The sequence below is a fragment of the Aegilops tauschii genome, chromosome 1 (assembly GCF_002575655.3).
Source record: "Aegilops tauschii subsp. strangulata cultivar AL8/78 chromosome 1, Aet v6.0, whole genome shotgun sequence".
In the NCBI taxonomy this organism is placed as follows: Eukaryota; Viridiplantae; Streptophyta; class Magnoliopsida; order Poales; family Poaceae; genus Aegilops; species Aegilops tauschii.
The window spans coordinates 306,214,338-306,231,456 of record NC_053035.3 but is presented as its reverse complement, the minus strand read 5'-3'; the positions used below and the strand labels follow the sequence as shown (position 1 = coordinate 306,231,456).

Here is a 17,119-nt window from a genome sequence, read left to right as displayed (position 1 = left end):
GCAGTCGAAAAGTCATCATGCTAAAGCCCTGCATGACCAGCGCACCAGAATAATCGCCGACGATGAAGAGTAGTATAGGTCGAAAGAATCCAACCAATAGATACACGAACGAAGACGATCAAAGACTAGCACCGGCCGAATCCTGCAAAATTCGTCGGAGACACACTTCCACACGCCCTTCGACGCCGCTAGATGCATCATGAAACAAGGCTAAGCGGGAAGAACCTTATTACATTTTCAGGAAGTTGCCACCGCCTCATCATCATTCTGAGCTGGACATAGTAAACAATAAAAAAACTCATAAAAATATTTAAAAACGGAGCAAGATCCCTCCTACCAGCAAGGGTCGGGGTTCGACCGCGCCTCTATGGCCCTAGAGCCACCGGAGACGAGGCAGGCCGGTGGCGGCGCCGTGGTAGGGAGAGAAAACCTAGTGTTTTTTTAGAGGAGGTGGCGTCTAGGGTTGATGGCGTCTAGTCTTTATACACAATGGTAAATTTAGTTGGCGAGCACCGCCAAATCCGCCTCAGTTTAATTTTTGTTAAAAAATTGTCGTCCTCGTGTCATCCTCACGCAACTTAAAATGCCATGAAAACAGTACTGGTTTGAACTATGAGTGTGTTTAGAACTCAATCGAAGACGTTAGCATAGTTTTGGTGCTACGATCGGCACGACTGGATGCTGAAAACGACGATGAAAAATATTGCAACGACACTGCAAACAACGACAACATATGCTATAAGTCTATAACCATTTTGATTAAAATGCTACAACCGTCAATGAAATATGTTGCGACCGGTGAGATGACGTGCTACAATCGGTGATGGACGACTGTTACAACCGGTATGAAAAAAATGTTGCAAACGATGGGATAAAATGCTGCAGGGTTGATTCAGACTTGGTTAAAACTGAGAAGATTGAGTTTTAGCAAGCCCGTTGAACTATCTCCGTCGTAGGAACAGAAACGTACATCTGTGCAATACATCGCGCTGGAAAAATTAGGAGTCCCCACAACCGAATTGTCCCCCCGACTCCTCTTCCGTTGATACGAAGTATTCTCGCTTTTCTTTCTCACGAGAAGTTTCGATCCCCCCCGAACGCCGTCCGCCGTCAGCGATGCAGCCCGATTTGGCGGCGGCGAATCGCCGTGTGATGGAGGATTTGACGAAGAAATATGGAGTGACCCCCGAAACCATCGTGTCACGACCCAAGCACAAGATGGGACGAACAGACTAATCAGCACCAATATTCAGATCTAGATCGGGGGATACATGGAGAATATGGGGTGAGAAATCAGCAAGGAAAGGGGGGGATACAGAGAGCAGGAGGTGAGGACGAGAGCAAGGGGTGAGAAGCTTCAGACGTTTCACAAATCAATCGCTCCCCTCCTCTGTCTAGCTCCTCCTTCTTTATAATCCATTTGCCTATTCACGGAACTGGGCCAAGCCCAAGTCTCACGGCCCATTCCATCGAGAAGGCCTTGGATAAGAAGAGGATCATGACCCTTGGGACATGACACATCGACTATGTGACCCTTGGCCCGGTGTGCGTCGAGCCCCGCCGCATCGTGAAGGTGCCCCATCCTCCGATCCCTGCCGCCGGCGCGGAGGGGCCGCCGAGGCGTCACCCCGGGTCGGAGCCGAGCCCGCTCGAGGCAGCGCTGCTGGACACCGTTCACCGGCACCACCTCCAGGCGCTCGCCATGATGGACCGCGAGATCGTCGGCCGGCACGCGCGCGGCATGCTGCTCGCGGGCTACGCTTACGGCCTCCACGACCCCGTCTGCAACATCCTCGCCAACTGTCTCTGGCACGATGCGGTGTTCCCCGCTTCCTCGAGCCCGGAGGTTCTTCAGCCCATGATGCTGAGCTGCAAGGCCATATTCCGCCTGGCTCGCCGCTCCCTCGATGCCCTTGTCGCCTTCATGAGGGCGTACGCGCCCGCCCTGTCTGCTGAAGAGGCCATGTCCTACCTGAGCAGAAGCCATGGCAATCTTCACCATGCCGCCGTGCTTGTTGACAGAGAAGGTGTCTTCCACACAAACCGCATGGACGACGCCTTCAGGGCTGCCATTCTGGCAGCGCATCTCCCTAGTGACGCAGCTCGCGAGGCTCAATTCTTTTTCATTGTCAACTGTGCTCCTACAGATGCTTTTCTTGCAAAGCATGGAATTCATGGTCACCCATTAGCTTTTGGATTATCTGACCTGAGGCCGCAAAGCAATTCATCGCTTATAGTGCTCGAATTTGTCAAGTTGGCTGCTTCCAGTTTAGCCCTCACACAGCCGCCACCAAGCTCGCCGAGCCTAAGCCAAGGAGCATATAGAGCGTTAAGGATCAAGATGCATGCCTTCAAGAGGGATCAGGAGTTTTGCCTTGGTATAGTAAACATTGCACTCAAGAAACTTGCGTTCCAGTTTGGGGTAATATTGCTGATTCCCGTTTGCCTAATGGCTGATTTATATTTTGGTTTTCCTTCAATCTGCTGCATCTCTGACATGGGTTAATTTTCATTATTCAGGAACTTTATCAGATTCATCTACTATGCGGCAAAAGTTTGGTCACTTTGGTTCCTGATAGCTATTATCATGTCAACTTTTTGGCATCACGCGAGAGCGAGCCTAATCAGCCTAAGCTGTTTTTTGCTGAGGATCGTGCTTCACTTAAAGATGTGGATGATGTGACCTTGTGCTGCCCTGTGACATTATCAGGAAGAACTGGTATGCCAAGTTTTCCTTGTTTTTCATTAGTTCATTCATATGACTGAATTCTCATATTACACTTACCTGGGTTTTTACTTTTTAGACATGATATTATTATCTGAAATTAACATTTGCAACTAACGTCTAGTTTTGTGCGGATCCTCTTTATTTAGTATCTCATCTTACTGAATGAATTTCTGATACTAAAAGAGAGTAGGGCGGAAACATGAATTAAACGTGCAAAGCACTTAACTTTGGGTTACACGCTTACACTGAAATTAATTTTGGGTTAAACAGGGAGTTTTTGAGTTCGGTTTATATGATAGCCTCGAGTAGCAACTGAATTTTCACATTAGACCAGACTAAGAGTTTCTAAAGTTGGGTATTTGCAACAGATTTACTCATTTAGCATGAATGGTGTTTTGTTTAGATTAATCATTTAATTGTGTGGCAAGCGCATTTTGCTGAAACATCTAATTCTGTATAGAAATTGTTTATTTCAGCTTTATTCCAATTGGATTTGAGATACCAAGGAATTTTTGTATTATATGCTCCATTCAATACGAAATATGAATATTATGATAGAACTTTTGTTGCTCAATGCATTGTTGCCTTGCATCCAAGCTAATTACTGTTTCCTTTTGATGTCTGCTTGGTAATTAGGTGGATGCTCTGCTTGTGAGTATATGGGAATGAAACTCATTCATCCTGTAGATGAGAAGTTCAATGGACAATGTGACTTCACTAAGGGTAAAGACCCACACATTGTTGAACTTTTCAGGAAAGAACCTACCTCAGAGTTTGATGTTCCACTGATTGATGATTACATTTTCTTTGAGCTTGATCAACACCCTGAGGTTATAACCTTCCTGGAGACCTCTTACTCCTATATGAGTGATGATCAAGTGGACCCGAGTCTTTTGTGGTTTGAAAATTACATGCCTTGAGCTGTGTTATTACTGGTATGTATATGATATTTATTAATATTTGTATGCACTAACTTAGGCATTTTAATTGGTGAAAAGCAGATGTAATCATAGAAACTAGAAATTTTGGGGATACAAGAATGCATACATCTTGAATACACTAACAACAATCAAAGAGACATCACTACGGGTGTCCGAGATCACTTGATGAGGAACACTCGTCGATTGGGGTGAAGACAATTTTGAAGGTCCGACTACAAACTAGTTCGCAATTAAACAACACAACAATAACTATGATATGCAATCTGGATATTGCGAATCTCTACTATTAAAGGGGGATCGAACGTCGTGATGGTTCAACCACCTCGTTCGATCCCCCCGCCTCGTACGACAGCCATCGCGCGGTGTCCCACACGCCCGCACAAAATCCATCCCGCAAGCCCAAAAAAAACAAGGGCAACTCATCCGATATTCGGCCCATGGACCACCAGTCAAACGAGCCAAACCCCACGATCACACGCCCAGCCAACAAACAAAACAGTTCAGCAACCCACGAACGAGGTCCATCTACCAAAAAAAAAAATCTACCAAAAATCAAACCATCGAACGAGCTCCATCGACCCGCCAACGCACGTCGCCACCAGGGACAGAAACGCCAGTTCTTCCTCGCGTAGGAGCTCCATCGACCCAGCTGTGCAATCAGCACAACTACACCGCAACCTCGGCGTCCGAACCACAACCTTCGCTCGACGGCTGTTGCGAGGCGACGGCTGTTGCTGCAAAGGACGGAGATCCACCTTTGTTATGTTCAACGGTGCCCATCATGCCCTAGGTTTGCCATCATCAATTGTTTCAGCAATGTAGTTACCTGCATATTACAGTACTACTCAGATCGCATCTTTAACTTGAACTCCAACTACATTGAAAAAGCATCACAGGACAGAGGTATCTCCAACCAGCTTTGTACCAACAGTTAAATACCTTTCTGTCCACCGTAGTGTGTGAGCTGTGTCCCTGTTCGACTTGCGCTCTTCTTATTGCTGCAGTGTGCTGGAAGGCTTCGGCTTTCTTAGATTCTTACTGCTTTCTGTATAGAAGAGAAAATGGTATGGTAAAGATAATATTTATTGAACAGATCTCTAATCTGCACTATTAGACAAGAGCAAGATGCCCAGGTTAAAAGACAATATCTCTGTTTTTTTTGGCGCAACATGCCCAGGTTAAAAGACAACAGCAATATGCCCAGGTTAAAAGACATTATCTCTGTTTTTTTTGGCAGTAATAATAGCCTTGTCACTACCTACAGTAGAACATCATACTTTGTTAGCTTTTTCTTGTCACTATCTAATCTGCACTATTAGACAAGAGCAAGATGCCCAGGTTAATCTAGCTAGCCTTATACTGCAAGCACAAGTTAATTTTACTCCTCCCGAATTAACAGTACTCCTGAATGACAGATATAACTACTCCTGAATGACCAATACTACTGGAGGAGTACTCCTTAACTGAAAAGATTTAAGTTAATTAAAGGAAAAGGCTTCAGTTTATTTTTATTAACAAAAAATGTTTTAGTTAATTTGAGTTAACACAAAAGGTTTCAGTTAATTATTACTGGAGGAGTAAATTAAAAGGTTTAAGTTAATTAAAGGAAAAGGTTTGAATTTATTTTAATTAATAGAAAATTGTTTCAGTCAAAGTTACAGTTAAAGCAGATAAGAGAATGCTCCTACTGTACTGAAAAAGAAGAGAGGGAGAGAGGACACTACTGCACTTGCTACAGAGTCTGTAGGGGGGACTACTCAAGCAGTGCAAGCAAGCAAAATTGCAAGCTACTGCTGCTGCAAGCAAATTCTGTTAAAGCAAGTTCTTCCTACTGCAATTTAAAGCAAGCACAGCTTCCACAATTCACAACAAAAAGGCAGGACAAGGAAAGTGTAATGGTGGATGACTGAGTGATGCTAACAAATCAAAAAATGGACAATTTGCACAGGTTGTAAACAATTATCCCTCTGAATGAACGAATGAATGAAGCTCGTGATTGATTGCAAGAACAATTCCATGAATGATCTTAGCTGAATTTGACTGAATTGTCTTAGCTGAATTTGACTGAATTATTCAGTCCATGGATGATCCAGTAACAATCGTAACAAAATCCTTAACTGAATTTGACTGAATTATGCACAAACATTATTCAGTCCATGCTAAAGTTTGAGATTTCTACAGTTTTATCTTGACTTAATTATGCATCAGTAAGTTTCAGCAAGCATAACATGGAGCATAGCAGAGCATAACATGGAGTACCTTCCATGGCGACCCAGGAAGAAGCAGAGTTGGAGAAGCATGTCCATGTCCATCCGGGAAGCGGTGCCTCCTGCCTATTTCCTTGGCCATTGTACTATTTCCGGCGGGGGCGTAGGTGGAGGTGGAGGGCGAGGGCGTAGGCGGAGGTGGAAGACGACCGTCAGGCTACTCCCTTTCTCCTCTCCTCGCTGCTATAGTTGGTGGCCCTTCCATGGCGTCGCCCTGGTCATGGAGACGGGGGTCAGAGAGGGAGGGAGAAGAGACGGGGGTGGGTCAGAGAGAGAGAAGAGGATGGGTTCGTACCCATGGACCCATGGCTCCCTGAGCTCGCTGGCTAGGGATTCGGCTCCTCCGCCGCTGCGGCTGCGTGGTCGTGGAGGAGGACGGCGCTGTGAGGTGAGGAAGAAAGCCCCGCTCCGCTTCTCCAGCGCCGCTCCACATCAAGCGCCGCTGCGAAGCCGGCGTGGACGCACGCGGATCCACCGCCGCCCAGAAGCTCGTCGCAGGCGCCTAAAAAATCAAGCTTTTGACCTACGGTACGGGGTGCGCGGTGGGAGGAAACGGGGTGCGTGGTGGTGGAGAGAAAGGGAGTCGAGGAGAGGCCGGCGACGGCGGGGATCTGGAGGGGAGCGAGAAGGGGTGGGTGAGAGGGGGACGAGAGAGTGAGCTCGAGTGTGTGAGAGCGGTGGTGGGAGGGTATTTCTGGAAAGTGAAAAGTATTCGTAGCGTGAAGGGAAAAGCGGTGAGGAGAAAGTGAGAGCGGTGAGGAAAGAGTGAGACTTAAGAGTGCTGCACTTCCTTGGTTCCTAAATACGAAGTATAAATCTTTTTTAAAGATTTTAATAAAAGACTACATACGGATGTATAAAAATATACTTTAGAATGTAGAATCACTCATTTTGCTCCGTATGTAGTCCATGTTCGAACCAAGGTATTTAGGAACGGAGGGAGTAGAACCAAGGTATTTAGACGGTCTGTGAGGGCTATCAAATTTCTTAGATGTCTGTCCTTTTAACCTTTTATTTTCCATGTTGCATATGAATTATGATACTATTCCCCGGAAAAAATGGTAGTACTATATTTAATTCATATAGTTGTATATGTATTTCATTTTGTAGCATGTGTCACTGATAGATATGGATATTGTTAATTCACGTCGAGTTATCTTTTTTACATCATATTTCGTATTCCCGTGGCAACGCACGGGCATTCAACTAGTAAAAATAAAGTATAGATGATGGTTGTAGTTTTGTTAGTGGTCTTGGCATAGTCGTTGGACAAGTACATGAAGTTGCAGCTATGGTGAGCTTTTAACTAAACAAACCCATGTCTAAACGATGCTCTAGGAGCACTATTTATGGAGGGGCGAAGTGCAAATTCAGCCAGCCCAACTCTAGGTAGATTTACTTCGCAAAATGCTATAAAAAACTGTCTATGCCCCAAAAGTTAACTAGCATAACATTTGTTGAAGGCTATGGATGAAATAATGAAGTGTCAGCTTGTTTATTTGATCCATGTCTTCATGCGTCATTATGGCGGCTTTAAAGTCTTGAAATCTTCATTTAAAGCTCTATCTGCATTGTGCGTTCGTCTCAGTTTCCATGCTTGATCATGCTTCAACACTCGTCCTTCTTGTTCGTGCTAGGTCCTTCATTCGCGAGCAGTATGAACATATCCCATATATGGCTTGATTTTTCACCTAATAATATTCATTTCTGCAAGGAACCAAATAAACAATGAGATTTGCAATTATTAGTAATTACTAGGAAAATTGAAGTGATAATCTCAAATATTTGAGAATATCAGGTTTAAACACGGGTAAGAATGAGTGTAATATTCACTCATCAACCGCCTGCGTTGAATGCGCACGGTCGATGTGACACTACAGTCAACAGTTCACATGATCGTGGCCGTATCTCGCGTAGTCCAAAGGTCACCTTGACTAATTTTGACTAGACCAAATGGTGCTTGTCGTAGTCGGTAGACCCATCACAGAGTCGGATTCGGCTCATAACACAATTCAAAGCTGACACTCGGTGCACTGATTGCACACTCAAACACAGTCTGTCTCTGTAAAATGGGCGTCAGCGGTTGACTCCCTCGAGTTTCACACCACTCGGCAACGCCTGAGCTAAGGGCGGATTCGATATCCCCAGCGGCACAAGTTGGCCTCCATGCCAGAGCCAAATGCTTAAGTTTGCAGACTTGGCTTCGAAACTGAAAGTCGAAAGCGCTCCTCTTCAGGACAAATAGATGGCAATGGTCGACTCGAATAAGTCAAGGTGTTCTTCGTGTTTGACTAAAAATTCTTGATACACCCTTCAGCGGGCCTCCGGCCAGACTCTGGCAGAGAATTTTGGGTATCACCAAGACTTTGCCATATAACATTTTTCACGTATTTTTTGTGAGTCCATCAAGGCCTCTAGTACGCGGCTCGGTAGCAGAAAAAACCAATTCGTCGAACAAAACTTCCTCAAGCCAAGAGTTGATGTTGATGACGGGACCAGACCCGGGGCCTACTGACAGCGAGATTCCCTCAGGGTAGACCCATAACAAGGAGTCGGACCAGCAACACTGTAAAAGCTCTAGCTAAGTCCATTTGGGTGCGTCCACTTTGTTGGGGCGGTCCCAGAAGCCCATCAAGTTGATCCACATCTAGAAGCTTATCCGACTGGTCCTCCACGTCCACATGACTAGACCTTTCGTGGGTCATTAAAGCTGGCGTTGCAAACAATGCGATCAAGTTAACTTCATTGCAATGTATTAAATCCGGTGGCAATGATCGTTGACTCAACCGTTGTACCCCCATTCGCGTCACCCCTATATAAGGCGAGGTTAGGTGAGAAACTAGATAAGTATTAGGGCATCATTAACACCGTCCAACAAATCAACACCCTAAACGTCTACGGAAACGTCCGGACGTATCCGTAGACAGTGATAGTGGAGCCGGCCATCCCATCCGGTGCGTCAAATATTGGGAAGAGGAGAGAGAAGGGAGGGAGAGGAAACTGTGGGTTTATTGTGGAGTTCAATGCTTGTTCGTAGTGTGTGCGGACTACCTCAAATCACTTCTACATTTGCAACGGATTTGTGGGATTGAGGACATTTGTGCGTGTCCGTAAACGTTTGTTGGACTCATTGGATTACAAAAAGTGTCTGGGGCATTCGGTCGTGACATTTAGAAGCGATTTCGGTGTAACTCGTTGGAGATGTCTTTACACAAGATACACGAGACCCAAAGACACCATTATACTCAAAACTATTTATACGAGGCAATGAGGCATGATAAAAACACGTAGCATGTAAAACTCCTGATGTGAAATCCCTTACCTAAATCATTCACGTGTGGCTTGCTTGACAAAAAACCTCAAACCATGTGTATTGTCACAAAATCCCCACAACATACATTGTAAGCATCAAACAACCAGATGACTTGATCAACCACAATTTGCACATGAAGCGGGTTTACTTGCATCCCTACTAACATAACTACTTTGTTCGCGCGAAATCTGTAACGTGAGCACGGGTACATAGTCATTGATTTTTCCGCTGCTTTTATTTTGCTTCTGATGAAAGAATATTACGAGAACACAAACTTGAAAGTAAAGTTCGGCAGAAACCTCAGCATCTTGTTCTCAAGATGGTTAAGCCACACAACGCACCAAACATAAGACGAACGCGCATCGATCGGGAGCGCAGGCCAGCAGCGCTTCGCGGAAACAACCGATCCTTCTCATGCGGTCTACGCTTCCTCCGGTATGCCGCCCAGCTCAGGCCGCCAATCGCCGCGCCGCACGGCGGCGCCACCCTCCGACTCCGGCCATCGCCGCAGCAGCCGATCACGCTCCCCCTCACGCGCCGACTGCTCCTCCTCCCCCGGAGGCCCGGGCGCCGACGGCACCACGACGTGCCGGCACTGCCTCCGGCTGACGCCCGCGGCGATGCGCTCCAGCTCGCCCCTGCTCACGACGATCTTGACGCTGCCCTCGCCCTCGCCGCAGGACACGACGGTCACGCCTCCGCCGTGATGAGGCGCCTGCCGCCTGGTGCTCCGGGAAGGGAAGCAGCGTTGCATGGGTTTCTGGTAGGCTCCTAACCGACGGCACGTTCAAAATTATTGGTGCTCACGGTTTCTTCTCCTGGCGCGCTGATTACGAGTATATATAGACCAGTCGGACCAAAGTATTTAAAACTGAATTTTGTTCTTCGGCTATATTCATGATCCGGCTGCTATAATTTAATTATTAAGTTGACATTCCATGCTGTTCGTTCAATCATCCAGCTCTACGTGCGGCCGCGGCGAAGTTGGCGCCGTTCCCGTCCAATGATTTGCTCGCATCCGAGTCGCCGGCCACGGGCAGAACTGACATTGTACCATCGTATAATTGAGAGAATTCTGCAATACATGATTACACATTCCTACTGTTTTCTGAAAAATATTAGTCGATTCTAGAAGGGTGCCGTGCTTCTGTGTCTCATCCACGATCGACTCGATCCTTCCAGCTTTCCTCCTCTCCCACCCTTGAATTTTAACCTGCACAGTCACAGAGATATTCCAGCACTGTCAGTTCTACGTCAATCAGGAACTCCACAGCTACTAGTCCTAAGTTGTTTTCTCTGTAAGGCCAACTCCAACACACTACGCAGATAGTTTTACAAACAAATAAATTAAACAGGGTAAATAGTTTTTACAATCAAATAGTTTCACATCCGAATAAAAACACAACCAAATAGTTTTACAACCCAATTGAAATTGTCTTCAACACACGAAAAAGAAATAAACCGATACATCTACTGGTTGCCAATGTGAGTCCACATGTACTCAACCATGTCATCTTGGAGCTGCATATGAGTATGTCAATCACACATTTCATGATGAAATTGGGTGAATTGTTCAAATGTTGCCGATTCTTGGTGTTCAGACTCAACATTTTCATCCTGAAAATCAAACCTCTAGGTCGTAGATGTTGTCAGCACGCTCATCATCCACGATTATGTTGTGCATGATCAAACAACCAGTCATCACCTACCAAAGTTTTCCAGTGCTTCATGTCAATGCAGGGTTTCGGGCGATACGCCATCGAGATTGAAGCACACCAAAAGCGATCCACATCCTTCCTAGCACTTTCTTACTCTTGGGTAAATATCTGTCTCTTCTCTCCTTGCGGATTGGATATTGTCTTCACAAGAGTTGATCACTCATGATAGATACCATCAGCTAGGTAGTATCCCTTATTGTAATGGTGGCCATAGATCTCAAAGTTGACCTCTAGGGAGTGGCCTTCTGCAAGCCTTGCGAACCCTGGAGAACGTTGAAGCACGTTGATATCATAGTGAGAACCAGCCATGCCGACCAAAAAATGCCATATCCAAGGATCTTGTGAAGCCACTGCTTCTAGTATGAGTGTATGACAGTGACACCTTTCACATGCCCCGTGTACTGCCCCTGCCAAACATATGGGCTATTCTTCCACTTTCACCGCGTACAATCTATGCTACCAAGCATGTCTAGAAAGCCCCTACCGGCATTGATTGCCAACGACCTTTCTGTATCAGCGACAACAGTTGGCTCTCTCAGGTACTCAGGCCCAAACACTGCCACCAGGGCCTTGCAGAAACTGTACATTGATAGGAGACATGTGGACTCACTCATACGTACTTACCCATCCACAAGATCGCACGAAATTCCATATGCAAGCATGTGAATAGCCACAATGCATTTCTAGAAAGAGGAGAAGCCAAGCTTGCCAAGGGCATCCTCTTTGCACTCAAAGTATGGGTCATATGCTACCACTCCCTACCAAATACGATTGAACACATGTCTTTCCATACGGAAGCAGCGGCGGAATCAAAGTGGTTTGAAGAGCGCGGTATTCTCAAAGTAATCGACATGGAGCAGGGCGTGACCGCTCACCCTATTGCAGTTCAAGGCCAGAGCATGCCCCCGGATTAATCCCCCGAACCTAGGCCGCTGCCTAGCAAGGTGGTCATTGATGACCAATGTAGCCACCATAAGCTCCTCGTCATCCGAGGATGAATCACCCGATGAACAAATGAAGTTGTGGAAAAAAAAACTCGTTCCCGCTATCCATGGTACCTTGTGAGCAAAGTGTCGAGCACCTTGCGGTCATGGTGGAGACGTGCCCAGGAAGATCACCTGGATCTCCCCTCGTAGGCAGCAGGCAAAGTTGGTGTTGACGCCCGGCGTTTGTCCTGTGCCTGCCGGAAGGTGCTGGGGTCGATTGGCGCCATCGGGTAGTACTTTGCTTCGAGGGTTGATAAATTTTCACAATAAGTATGTGAGTTCTTTATGAAGAATGTGAGTCCATGGATTATATGCACTCCTACCTTTCCGCAATTTGTTAGCCTCTTCGGTATCGTGCATTGCCCTCTCTCACCTCGAGAGTTGGTGCAAACTTTGCCGCTGCATCTGAACCCCATGATATGATACGCTCTATCACATATAAGCCTCCTTATGTCTTCCTCAAAATATCCACCATACCACCTATTATGGCAATTCCATAGCCATTCCGAGATATATTGGCATGCAACTTCAACCGCTCCGTCATGACTTGTGCGTTCATCGTAATATTGCTTTGCATGATCATAGAGAGCTGACATGGTATGTGTGGCACAGCCACCGTTCATCATTATTATACATGTTACGCTAGATCATTGCACATCCTGGTACACTGCCAGAGGCATTCATATAGAGTCATATTGTTTCAGTATCGAGTTGTAGTATCGAGTTGTAAGTAAATAAAGTGTGATGGTCATCATTATTAGAGCATTGTCCCAGTGAGGAAAGGATGATGGAGACTATGATACCCCACAAGTTGGGATGAGAATCCAGACGGAAAAAAGAGGAAAGAGAGAAGGGGCAATGTTGCTATCCTTTTACCACACTTGTGCTTAAGAGTAGCACCATGTTCTTCATATAGAGAGTCTCCTAAGTTATAACTTTCGTATACTAGTGAAATTTTTCATTATAGAACTTGGCTTGTATATTTAGATGATGGGCTTCCTCAAATGCCCGAGGAATTCATGAGCAAGCAAGTTGGATGCACACCCACTTAGTTTTCGTTGATCTTTCATACACTTATAGCTCTTAGTGCGGTCGTTGCATGGCAATCCCTACTCCTTGCACTGATATCGATTGATGGGCATCTCCATAGCCCGTTGATCCGTCGAGTTCATGCGAGACTTTCTTCCTTTTTGACTTCCCTTATTGATCTCTACCACGACATTATATTCCACCTATACTGCAATATCCATGGCTCACACTCATGTATTACATGGGGTTGAAAATGCTGAAGCGTGTTAGAAGTACGATCCAATTGCATGGTTTGACACCGGGGTGCTTATGATTTTTATTTATGCGAAGAAGGCGGAGTCATGCAATGCTAACATGATAAAATGAGTAGGGATAACATTCCTGAAGGATCGTATATTTTTAAAAAGTAATGATTATGCTTCTTATAATCATGGATATTATTATGTTGATATTGTTACTTCATCTTTTCTCAGTAATTATACCATAAAGAGATTACATGATACACATGTTAGGTAGCATTAAACATCAAAAAATATGTTTTTATCATTTACCTACTCGAGGACGAGCATGAATTAAGCTTGGGGATGTTGATACGTCTCCAACGTATCTATAATTTTTGTATTGTTTCATGCTATTATATTATCAATTTTGGATGCTTTATATGCATTTTTATGTTATTTTATATCATATTTTGTGACTAACCTATTAACCCAGTGCCCAGTGGCAGTTCCTATTTTTTGCTTGTTTTTGGCTTTTCAGAAAATCAATACCAAACGAAGTCCAAACACGATCAAACTTTACGATATTTTTTTCTGGAGGAGGCCAGAAGACCTATGGGAGAGCCATGCACTCACAAGGAGCGCCCCTGAGCTCGTGGGTCCCACACAACTCTGTTTGACCTAATTCAACGTCTATAAATTCACAAATATTCCCAAACCAGCAGAGAGCTACCCGAAACACTTTTTTCACCGCCGCAAGTTTATGTTCTTTCATGATCTTATATGGAGGCCTTTTCTGGTACTCTGCCGGAGGGGAATGTGACGCCCGGATAATTAAGCTACAGCAACCCTATGCTAATGATGCCACGTCACTTCGATTACTGTTGCTAATCTCGCGTTAGTTCGAAACCGATTCAAGTTCAAATTCAAAAGCAAGCAAACAATAAAAGTTTTCAACTATTAAAACTAAAATGTTCATCATGTGGCTAATAATCCCTAACTAGTTTTGGTGGTGGAACCAACCTTTTACAAAGTGTTTAAATGCCCTAAACTAATTAAAAACAATGGCTAAAATAATAATTTAATTTCTTTTGAAAGTATTAAAAATATTAAACTAATTTATTTTGGGTCCAAACTAGGTTTGGTAGTGGCCTATTTTGATGATACTAATTTAGGTGCTAACTTGGTATTTTAAAGAAACTAAAATATCAGAAACTAAAGTAAAATAGAAAAGAATAAATAAATGAAAAAGGAAAATGAACAAAAACAAAAAAAAGGAAACCCCGCTGGGCCAACCGGCCCAGCTAGCTGGCCAACCGCCCGGCCCGCTGCCCCCTGCTTAACCCCCCAACACCACCGAAACCCTAGCCCACGACCGCACAACCCCCACCCCGACCTCTCTCCAACCACCCCCGATCCAGATCGGATCAGGCGCCTCGCCCCTGCGCCCCTCGCTGGTGCCCCGTCGCCTGTCACCGACCACCGCCGCCCGGATCCTCCCCGCCGCCCGACGTCGTCGGCGCCGCCTCACCGTCTCCGTCGCTCGTCCCCATCCTCCTCCCCGCCGGACTGCGTCGTCCTCGCCCCCGCCGAACCGGACTGCCCCGTCCCCGCCTCTCCTTCGCCGGTCCTCCCCGCGCCTCGCCGCCCTCTTCTCTTCAACGGGGGTGAGCTCCCCGTCGGCCCCCGTCCGTCTCCCCCCCTCCGAACGCTGCGCCCCCACGCCGTCCCGTCGCCGCGCCTGCCTCTGCGTGGCGGCGGCGCGTCGCGGCTTCCGCACGCCCGCGCACGCCCAGGGCGCGCCTTGCCCCTGTGCGCCCGCCGCATGGTCCGGCTCCCACCAGCTGTTGCTCCGCCGCTATGCTGCTACTGCTGCTTTTGCCGTCGCCGCACGACTCATCTTGGCCATCGTCTCCGCCCCCCCACGACCCCACAGGCTTCCCTAGATGCGAGCGAGCAAGGGCAACCTTCTGGTGCCCTTGACTCATCCCACTGCTGCCTCCAGCACTGCTCCGGCGAGCCTCCACCACACATGGTGGCCGTTGCCGTTTAGCCGCCGGCTAATCCACTGATTAGCCACTAATAACACTTCTAATTACCCCTGTGCCTATGACAGATGGGGCCCATGCCCAAAAATAAAACGAAAAAAGATTAATTAAATAATAATTGTTAATTAATTAGTTAATTAGTTAGTAAGTTAATTAGTTAACTTAAATAACCTGCTTAATAACCTAATCAACCAGATTAGTTAATCAAATGTTGTTTAGTAAAATATGTATCAATGACATGCAGGTCCCATGGGCCCTTTTGACCAGTCAACGATCCAGTCAAACGCTGACTGGACATTTGACCAGGGCCCCACCTGTCAGCACCTTAGACACACTCTGGGTACACTTCCTGTGTACCCATAGCATCTAAATACAAATTTAATTTCGAAATAAATTAAATCCAGAAATTAGAAAATCATTTTAAATCTTTTAAATTAATATAAAATAAACCGTAGCTCGGATGGAAAAACTTTGTACATGAAATTTGCTCAGAACGACAAGACGAATCCGGATACGCAGCCCGTTCGTCCGCCACACATCCCTAGCATAACAAACACACAACTTTCCCCCTCCGGTTCATCTGTCCGAAAACGTGAAACACCGGGAATACTTTCCCGGATGTTTCCCCCCTTCACCGGTATCGCCTAGTACTGCGTTAGGTCACCCCTAGCACCGTGTATTGCCATGTTATGCTTTGTGATGCTTTGATTGCTCTGTTATTTATTGTGTTCCCCCTCCGTTACTTCTTTCCGGTAGACCCCGAGACCGCTGCTGGTACCCCTGTGATCGACTACATCGACGACGAACCCTTCTCTTGCCAGAGCAACCAGGCAAGCCCCCCCATGATCACCAGATATCGCCTATTCCTTCTCTATACTGCTTGCATTAGAGTAGTGTAGCATGTTACTGCTTTCGGTTAATCCTATACTGATGCATAGCCTGTCATTGTTGCTACAGTTGTTACCCTTACCTGCTATCCTACTGCTTAGTATAGGATGCTAGTGTTCCATCAGTGGCCCTACACTCTTGTCCGTCTGCCATGCTATACTACTGGGTCGTGATCACTTCGGGAGGTGATCACGGGTATATACTATATACTTTATATACATGACACATGTGGTGACTAAAGTCGGGTCAGCTCGTTGAGTACCCGCAAGTGATTCTGATGAGGGGGCTGAAAGGACAGGTGGCTCCATCCCGGTAGAGGTGGGCTTGGGTTCCTGACGGCCCCCGACTGTTACTTTGTGGCGGAGCGACAGGGCAGGTTGAGACCACCTAGGAGAGAGGTGGGCCTGGCCCTGGTCGGCGTCCGCGGTTACTTCAAAATAACACGCTTAACGAGTTCTTGGTATTTGATCTGAGTCTGGCCATTTGGTCTATACGCACTAACCAACTACGCGGGAATAGTTATGGGCACTCGACGTCGTGGTATCAGCCGAAGCCTTCTTGACGTCAGCGACTGAGCGGCGCGCGCCGGATTGGACTGGAACGTCTGCTAGGCTAGGTCTGCTTCCGGCCGCCCTCGCAACATGCAGGTGTGCAATGGGCGATGGGCCCAGACCCCTGTGCCATAGGATTTAGACCGGCGTGCTGACCTCTCTGTTGTGACTAGGTGGGGCTGCGACGTGTTGATCTTCCGCGGCCGGGCATGACCCAGAAAAGTGTGTCCGGCCAAATGGGATCGAGCGTGTTGGGTTATGTGGTGCACCCCTGCAGGGAAGTTTATCTATTCGAATAGCCGTGTCCCTCGGTAAAAGATCGACCCGGAGTTGTACCTTGACCTTATGACAACTAGAACCGGATACTTAATAAAACACACCCTTCCAAGTGCCAGATACAACCCGGTGATCGCTCTCTAACAGGGCGACGAG

General features: G+C 46.5%; 1 protein-coding gene and 1 long non-coding RNA gene across 2 annotated transcripts; one reads left to right on the top strand and one right to left on the bottom strand.

Moving 5' to 3' along the window:
- The first annotated feature begins 1,520 nt into the window (after window positions 1-1,520).
- Window positions 1,521-3,708, top strand: LOC109766955 (uncharacterized). Its single transcript, XM_020325705.4, has 3 exons — window positions 1,521-2,422; window positions 2,521-2,719; window positions 3,365-3,708. Exons 1-3 carry the CDS (start codon window positions 1,703-1,705, stop codon window positions 3,646-3,648), a joined length of 1,203 nt encoding a protein of 400 aa, XP_020181294.1. The 5' UTR covers window positions 1,521-1,702; the 3' UTR covers window positions 3,649-3,708.
- A 191-nt stretch (window positions 3,709-3,899) lies between these two features.
- Window positions 3,900-6,616, bottom strand: LOC141021315 (uncharacterized). Its single transcript, XR_012182096.1, has 4 exons — window positions 6,232-6,616; window positions 5,929-6,150; window positions 4,609-4,714; window positions 3,900-4,495 (listed from the first exon to the last, which is right to left on the bottom strand). It is a non-coding gene; the product is annotated as an uncharacterized lncRNA (long non-coding RNA).
- Between the last annotated feature and the right edge of the window lie 10,503 nt (window positions 6,617-17,119).

Bases quoted from the DNA above. Each gene is read 5' to 3' on its own strand.
- LOC109766955 (XM_020325705.4), top strand. From the start codon at position 1,703: ATGATGGACCGCGAGATCGTCGGCCGGCACGCGCGCGGCATGCTGCTC. The intron at 2,423-2,520 runs GTAATATTGCTG...TTCATTATTCAG, and splicing joins AACTTGCGTTCCAGTTTGGG to GAACTTTATCAGATTCATCT. The intron at 2,720-3,364 runs GTATGCCAAGTT...CTTGGTAATTAG, and splicing joins GACATTATCAGGAAGAACTG to GTGGATGCTCTGCTTGTGAG.